Source organism: Vigna umbellata, chromosome 8 (genome assembly GCF_029865625.1).
Source record: "Vigna umbellata cultivar VRB3 chromosome 8, Vumbellata_1.0, whole genome shotgun sequence".
NCBI classification, from domain to species: Eukaryota; Viridiplantae; Streptophyta; class Magnoliopsida; order Fabales; family Fabaceae; genus Vigna; species Vigna umbellata.
In genome coordinates, this window is record NC_142172.1 from 21,111,291 (window position 1) to 21,120,314 (window position 9,024).

The following is a 9,024-nucleotide window of genomic DNA, read 5'->3' on the forward strand; positions in this document are numbered from 1 at the left end:
CCAGAAGGCCATTGTATTTTCCCAAATCCATTTCTCATCCCCCGTCTCCACTCACCATCACATACACAACCATCTGACCATTGTTGGTTTAAAATGAGAGCAGCAAGAAAAACAGAGAACGAAGGATTGAAACAGGAAGAGTATATAAATTGAATGAAAGATGATTGGAAACTCTTGTATTATTCAAATGTCAATTGCGTACATTTATAATACTTACCATAACAAACAAACTGATTAAGATAAAACAGAATAGCTTTCTCCTAAAGTTTAGGAATAGAAAAGACTTATTCAATTAACAAAAATAATAAAGATAAATTAAATAAATTTGTCACGTGCAACAATGTGCACTTTAAAAACAAATATCTAACACTCCTCCTTGATTTTGCAACTGCAAACTCCAATCTTTTGTCTTAAGAACTCAAACTTGTTGTTGGAAGTGGTTTGGTGAACAAATCTGCAACCTGATCTTCAGTTTTGCAATAAACAAGAACAATAGCTCCATCTTTCTGTACTTCTCTTAAGAAGAACAACTTAATGTTGAAATGCTTGGTTTTCCCATGAAAGACAGGATTATGGAAAATAGCTATTGCAGCTTGGTTGTCAACAAAAACTTTTGTGCTTTCCTTCTGCTCCATGTTAAGATCAATTAAAATTTTTCTCAACCACAAGGCTTGGTTGACAGCAGCTGTAGTAGCAACAAACTCAGCTTCTGCTGTAGACTGTGCAACATTTTCTTATTTCTTCGAGCTCCACGAGAAAACAACCGATCCAAAGCTAAAATAGTACCTTGAGGTACTCTTCATGTCATCAATTGAACCACCCCAATCACTATCTGAGAATCCTGTTAACTTAAATTCTTCAGTCCATTTGAACTTGATGCCAAAGTTGTGAGTGCCTTTGACATATCTAATCACCCTTTTTGCAGCCTTGAAATGCATTTCACTTGGGGAATGCATAAACCGGGATAAAATGCTTACAGTATTTAAGATGTCAGGCCGAGTTGTTGTAAGGTACATCAAACACCCAACCATGCTTCTGAAATATGCTTGATCTATTTTTTCAGTTCCATCTTCCTTGCATAGCTTTTCCTTTTGATTCATTGGAGTGTTAATTTTTTGCATTCTTCAAGTTTAAACTTCTTCAAAATCTCCTTGACATATTTCTTTTGACAAATGAAGACTTCATGTTCTCCTTGTTTGATCTCCATGGCAAGAAAGAAGGTCATTAAACCAAAGTCTGTCATCTCAAACTCCTCCATCATTTCTTTCTTAAACTTCTCTACAAGCCTTGTGTTGCTTCCTGTTACAAAAAGGTCATCCACATAAAGTGAGATGATAAGAATGTCAGTTATATCATGCTTAACATATAGTGTTGATTCAGCTAAGCTTTTGAGAAATCCCAAGTTCAGCAAATGATCATCAATTCTGTTGTACCAGGATCTTGGGGCTTGTTTCAGCCCATAAAGAGCTTTTTTGAGTAAATAAACCTTATCTTCTTCTCCTTCTTTCACAAAGCCTTGGGGTTGTTCAACATATATTTCTTCTTGCAAAAAACCATTTAAAAAAGCTTATTTAACATCAAGTTGATAAACCTTCCAATTCTTTTGAGCAGCTATAGCAAGTAATAACCTAATGGTGTCCAATCGAGCAACTGGTGCAAACGTATATGAGTAGTCTACACCAAAAATCTATGCATAACCTTTCACTACGAGTCTTGCCTTGTGTTTGTTGATAGAACCGTCAGCATTTAATTTAGTTCTATACACCCATTTGACCCCAATTACTTTTCTACCTTGAGGTTTTTCCATAAGAATCCAGGTTTGGTTCTTCTCAATCATTGACAACTCCTCCTTCATTGCAGCCCTCCAATTCGGACTTTTCTTTGCTTCTTCATAATCTGCAGGTTGACAAACAGAAATATTGCATCTTTCATAAATCTCAGATAGCAATCTGGTACCTCTTACTGGATCATCATCTAGTAATTCATTTTGCTAGCTTTCATCTTCATTTTGTCTTGTGTTTGAAGATTTGAACTTCACATCTGTAGAAACCAAATTTGTCTTCCTTTTATCATCTTCCAGAAAGTGAACATCCCTGCTAATAATTATTTTTCCGATTTGCGGCTAAAAGATTTTATAGGCTTTGCTGACTGTTTTGTAGCCTATAAAGATACCCGGTGATGCTCTTTTATCCAGCTTATCTCGCTTGCTCTGTGGAACATGAGTAAAGCACAAACAACCAAATATTATAAGAAATTTCAGAGATGGTTTCTAACCATGCCAAACCTCAAATGGTGTTTGATCGTTCAAAGCTTTGGTGGGGAGTCTATTCTAAAGAAAAACAGTTGTATGTGCTGCCTATGCCCAAAATTCTTTTGGTAAATTCTTTTCATACAGCGCGCATCTCGTCATCTCCAAGATGTATCGGTTTCTCCTCTCACTAATCCCATTTTGTTGTGGGGTATAGGGAGCAGTTAGTTGATGTTCAATGCCAGAATCCTCACAAAATTGATTAAATCTTTCAGATGTGTACTCAGTGCCATTGTCTGTCCTCAAAATCTGAATTTTGAAACCAGTTTCGTTCTCAACCTTGGCTTTGAACTTCCAAAAAAATCCAGCGACCTCTGATTTGTTCTTGAAGAAAAAGATCCAACACATTATGGTAAAGTCATCAATAAAGAGAACATAATAAAGATTACCTTTCAATGAAGGTGTTCTTTGAGGCCCTGCAACATCTGTGTGAATCAATTGCAGCTTCCTTGATGCTCTCCATGTTGTCTTTGGAAAAGGTTTTCTGCTTAGCTTCCCAAATTAACAGGCTTTGCAGTTTGAAGTTTGATTCTCTAGCACCGGAATATCAAGTGCTAGCTCTTTTCCACTCATTTGCAGTAGTCCTTGATGATGATAGTGTCCGAGTCTCTTGTGCCAGATTTCTGTGACATTTTCCTTCAAAGAAAAAACAACCTGCTCATCCTCCAATGGATTTAGAGCAAAGCTCTTTCCTTTCATTTTTACCTTAAACATATTTTGACCAGCTGCATTTTTTAATCAAACAATATTTATCTTCCAAAATAACTTTAAATCCTTTTTCAATCAATTGACCAACATTTAATAAGTTCTGGTCAATTTCAGGAACAAAAAAAACATCATGAATGAACTTTGTGCATGTACAGCTTGTGATTGCAATTGTCCCCTTTCCTTTGACTGAGATATGATCACCGTTACCTATTCTGACTTTAGTGACATTAGTTGGCCTCAAATCTCTGAAAAGAGCCTTGTTGAAGGTCATGTGGTTGGTACAACCGCTATCTATCAGCCAACTTTTACTCGATTCACTGCTCAAGAAACAAGTAACTACAAATAGCTGGTCCTCCTCCTCCTCCTGATCAGCAGCCTTAGCTTCTTCCTCTTGTTGATTTTTGCACTTGCATATGATTGCTTCATGTCCCATTTGATTGCACTTGTTGCATTTAGCATCAGGTCTTTGCCAGCATCTGAATGGAGGGTGACCCATTTTGCCACAATGCTGACAAGGTGGGTAACTTTTCTTTCCACCTTTTCCTTTATCGTAATTATTTGTATTGCTCTGACTACTGGATAGATGATTCTTCTTGTAGTTTTTGGCTTGTTGGCTTTTAACTAGAAGAGAACCTTCAACAGCATGATCTTCCCTCATCGAACTTCGTTGCTCTTGGGCTTGGAATGCATGTAGCACTTCTGCAAATGTGATTTTAGACAAATCCCTTGTGTTCTCCAAGGAAGCAATAAATGCTTCATACTTTTCTGGCACCATTACCAGAATTTTCTCAACAATTCTTGAATCAGGAAAATTGCTGCCCAACAACCTTATCTTGTTGGCAATACCCAACAATTTGCCTGAGTATTCTTTGATTTTTTCAGACTCTTTCATCCTTTGCAATTCAAATTCCCTCATTAAATTAATCTGCGTGCTTCTTATTCTTTCATCCCTAGCTTACTCTTCCTTTAGATAATTCCAAATTTCTTTGGCTGATTTAAGAGTCATAATTCTTGTGAAGATGGTTTGAGAAACACCAGCAAATAGACATGATTTGGCCTTTTCTTTTCTAGTTTTTCTCTCCTTGTGAATTTTGATCTAGGCCATGGTAGGATTATCCGGCAGCGGAAGAACTTCGTACTCTGCTTCTACAGCTTCCCAAAGATCTAGAGTCTCTAGGTAAGCTTCCATTTTGACATCCCAAAGATCGTAGCTTTCTCCATCAAAGACTGGAGGTGCAACTTGTGAGAAATTTGATTCAACATCCATTTTCACAAGTCCGTAAGAAAAAGGGCTCAGGATACCAATTGTTGGTTTAAAATGAGAGCAGCAAGAAAAACAGAGAATGAAGGATTGAAACAGGAAGAGTATATAAATTGAATGAAAGATGATTGGGAACTCTTATATTATTCAAATGTCAATTGCGTACATTTATAATACTTACCCTAACAAACAAACTGACTAAGATAAAAGAGAATAGCTTTCTCCTAAAGTTTAGAAATAGAAAAGACTTATTCAATTAATAAAAATAATAAAGATAAATTAAATAAATTTGTCACGGGCAACCATGTGCAGTTCAAAAACAAATATCTAACATGTTAAAGATTTGATAACCCAACCCATGTTTAAGATTTACTCGCCACCGGCCATTGTAGGTCAGATTATCCGGACCAACATACTTTCCTGTACCATGAATATAGCCACCTGAGAACTCACCTTCATACATTACTCCAAAAGGCCATTGTATTTTCCCAAATCCATTTCTCATCCCCCGTCTCCACTCACCATCATATACACAACCATCTGACCATACATACTTACCCTGACCCTCGGGAATGTTACCAAGAAGGGACCCACAATATGACTCTCCATTAGGAAGTGTGAGTTCCCCAACTCTAAATCCAGCAACTTTAGAGGAATGACCAGCTTCACCGTTTGTCAATATAGATACACGGTCTATTTCAGAAATGGCATCAAGAGATTTTGTTCTCTCTGCACAAGAAAGTGCTCCATCCAAATTATCAACTATGGCCACAAGGCCAGACATGCATAATGATCAAAAGGAATATTTCCTTATAGAATTATAACTATCCTGAATTCTCAATAGCTACAAGACAAGAGGTTGCATATAGGAAATCTTACCAAGAGTTTGACCCTTGAAACTCTTCTTAATAGTTATAAAGAGCCTAGGAGAGAACTTAATAGAGTATAGAAAGAGGAAAATTTAAATCTAAAAAAGAAAAGACAAATACCCTACTTCCTTCAAAAAAATTACCATTAAAGATACACCACAACTACAATAATATAATTTCAAAAGAAGAGTTCGAAGTTGATAAAAGTTAAAAGAAGCAAACAAAAATGAAATGCAAAATATGCATACATAAAATTCTAAGGGAAACCTTTAGAATGTTGTATTTAATTAACTATATAACTTAATTAATAAATTTTTTAATAATTTATTGTTTCGATATATTATATGAATTAAAATATAATCAATAACTCAATATATACTTTAAGCTTAAAAAAGTTTTATATCTTTAACATATGACTAGTAATTGTTTTGAGCACCTAATATTTTTTCTAAAGTACTTAATAAATTAATTATTTTTAGTTGAAAATAAAATATTTATCCATTTTTATTTTGGTATACATTCAAGAGATATTTTTAAATTTTTCTTTTAGTTTGTCAATATTTTTCATTATCACCATATATAAGATTTGCATCATATATGGAAACTGATGAAATAACTTAAGACAAAGAAATAGTGAAGTTGATGCTTTTTTAATTTATTAGGTAATCCCTCGAAAGAAAAAAAAATTATTAAATACTTAAAAACTATATGGAGTTTGTTACGAACATAATATGAATTGAAGTTGGATGAATGAATGTCGCATCAATGAAAAGTATGAAAAGGGAGTTTTTGAGTTGTTGCAATATGTTGAAGAACATGCAAACTCTATGAACGAGACATATTTTTGTCCTTGTGTTCGTTGTCTTAATCAAATACGTCGGGACTTCGACAATATGCATGATCATTTATTCATCTATGGTATAATGAGAAGTTATACAGTTTGGACTTGACATGGAAAAATACTACACAATCCTATAACATTATAAGAAAAAAATTATGTGAATGAATTGATGAATGACCATTTAGAGGACATGGTATATCATGTTGGTCAAGAAAACTTTGGAAGAGTTCATTTATATTATTATCTTAAGAACGACTCAGAGCAAGAGTTGTATCCAGGATGCTCTAACTTTACACGTAACATTGAAATTGTTTAGTTTAAAAATAATGAATGAATGGACCGATAAAAGTTTCATAGAATTGTTAAAGTTATTGAAGGAGATGCTTCCTGAAAATAACACCTTACCTATTGGTAATTACGAGACGAAGAAAATTCTATGTCCAATGAGTTTGGAGGTAGTATTAACCTATGTTTCAAATGTAATTAGAGTTATGGGTAGGCCCATAGCACAATAAACTCAAATACTATATTTAAAGGTGAGAACTCATTGATCTTTAAGTTATTAATTTTTGAATGTCAACTTATGACCTAGATATGTGATTGTTTTCTTTGCCATGTTTAGTGAAATAAGCAGTTAGATTCATGATAATGTGGTTATCATGTCATGTCTTGGATGAAGACCACCATTCGAGCAAGAATTAGAAATGATTGGACTGAGATAATAATATATATCTTTCACATATTACAAATCACATTCAACTTTAAACATTAGAATACAAGCATAATCAAGTTATGTTGTTTTTGCAACGCTTCAAGAATCCATCACCAATAGCAAAGGACAGAAATATAAGTGATATTGAAAATTTAAAAGTCGTTTAGTGCCCTGGGTTTTGGTTCATTAAGAGGAGAAAGCCATGGCAAGAATTTGAAAGTGAAGGAAACACAAAATTAAAACCATTTTGGTGAAAGCCATGACATGAATAACATTGTATTATGCATTTTGGTAGTCTACAATGAATTTCCTTTCTCCATTTTGTAGTCTACAATGACTTTCCTTTATCCATTTTGAGGACAAATTGACACTTTTTTTTATAAACCCACCAAAATTTATAAAAATTTATGTTAATTTTTTAAAATTTGTCAATATGTAGTAATATATGTGATGGATTTGCCCAAATGTATAAAAAAAAATCATATTGACAAGTTTTTTTCTAGTAAACATTCTTGGAAGTATATGTACTTAATCGACTCAGACAGAGGTTTTAACTGATGTTTGTGTTCATTGTGTTTCATGCTTAACCTGTGGACCCATATGTTCTATGGCTTTTTTGTCATTAATATTACACCTTTTTGTATCACACAATTGTGTCCCCTATCATGGCAGACACAAAAATGGTTCAAATCAATACATTGGTTAAGAGTTATTTTCATTCAATCTCGTCTGGTGGTTAAAGCAAAAGGGTTTGACTTAGTCTACTGTGTTATCCGACAGCTCCATAGTGTTTCATATTGTCTCTGCTATATTTTTTACAGCACATATATATCATATCCACTAATCATTATCTTACGGCAGAAATCATATTTATGACTTAAATGAGGATAAACTTTGGTTTACACATTTCTTGTGAGGAGGGGTAGGGGACAAAGAGTACGAGAAATAGAACTTATGTCTCAACTCAAGCAATATAAATATGCACCAACCTTTTGTCTCAACTCATCCTCAAAACTTATTCACTTGAGCAATGCCAAAAACCAATGCAAATGTTGATTCTGCAACTGCTAAGATGGTTAGAGTTGCTCCAAGAAGAGGGCAAATCAAAACCAAGATAATGAACAACCTGGTCTGGTTGGTAGAAGAAGCATGGAGAGGTCTTTACAGCAAGGTACAGGTTGTTGAGGACTCACAACAACACCTTTCACAACCACATCGCTCTAGTCATTACCATTATGCAACATGACCAAACAACCATCTTCACACAAATTCCAAAATTGTTTCTGGATAGATCCTTTAATAGTACCTCATACTTTTCTATGCTACTTTATTTCCTTCCTCTAAAATTAATGTACCTTCGTTACATGGCATGTATCTTTCATTATGTCTCTCTTGTGCTAAATGGTAACATGTTAGAAGTGTTAGAAGAAAAAAACGGTTTTATTTCTTGGAATGGATAACATGTTCCTCATATTTTACTTAAAGCAGTCAATGTTCATGGCAATTCCACCCTTGAACAAGGCTCCTAAGGAAAAAAAGTTTACTAGAAGACTTTAATTAAATCTTAAAAATAATACTTTCATTCTAGGTGATATATTGAGTTGGACTATCCTAAATTAACTTAGACCGAAGGTCGAGATGAGCTATTTAGGACAAAAATGTTGGACGGAATCACAAATTAAGGGTCGAAATGAGTTGTCTTGGGCCAAAAATCAAGACAGTAATTGAAGGTCAATAAGGGTCAACTCGAACCGAACGTCGAGGCGAACTACCAAGGCTGAAAGTTGAGATTGATCGCCTAGGCCAAAGCTCGAAACAGACTAGCAAAGACCGAAGATCAAGAATGGACCGAAGGTCGATACGAGATGGTCTGCGCCAAAGGTCAAAATGGGTTTACTTGAGCCGAAAGTTGAGATGGTTGTGTTCGGGCCGATGATCAAGATGAGTCTATCTGTCTGATGATCGAGACTAACCAGTTCGGGACAACAGTTGAGATAGGCTAACCTAAAACGAAGGCCAAATTCAACAAATTCAAAGTTGGCCAAAATTCGATTAAGTCAGCCCCATTTGAAATTTGGCTAAATTTGACTAAATCAGTCCCAACCGAATTGCAACCATGTTGGCCTTACCCGAGTTCATTTGACTCGTTCCTAACCCAAATTCAGGCTCACCCTTAGCCGAAGGTTGAGATGACCCAAATTGATTTAATTGTCGAGACAGGTCGATTGAGACTGAAGGTCAAGACTAACTTCATCTAACTTAAACTAAAGTTAGAGATAAGTGAGTTTGAAGATGGATTAGCCCGATGTTAAAGGTGGATCTATA

General features: G+C 34.9%; 1 protein-coding gene and 1 pseudogene across 1 annotated transcript; both read right to left on the reverse strand.

The window, feature by feature from the left end:
• Positions 1-410: 410 nt before the first annotated feature.
• LOC148194238 (secreted RxLR effector protein 161-like) lies at positions 411-1,100 on the reverse strand. Its single transcript, XM_088097149.1, has 2 exons — positions 765-1,100; positions 411-719 (listed from the first exon to the last, which is right to left on the reverse strand). Exons 1-2 carry the CDS (start codon positions 1,098-1,100, stop codon positions 411-413), a joined length of 645 nt encoding a protein of 214 aa, XP_087953275.1.
• On the reverse strand, positions 1,097-4,283 carry LOC148194239 (uncharacterized; annotated as a pseudogene).
• Positions 4,284-9,024: the final 4,741 nt, after the last annotated feature.

Excerpts from the sequence above, each read along its gene's own strand:
- LOC148194238 (XM_088097149.1), bottom strand. The coding sequence starts at position 1,100 with ATGAATCAAAAGGAAAAGCTATGCAAGGAAGATGGAACTGAAAAAATA. Across the intron at positions 720-764 it reads ACTATTTTAGCTTTGGATCG|TCTACAGCAGAAGCTGAGTT; the intron begins GTTGTTTTCTCG and ends AATGTTGCACAG.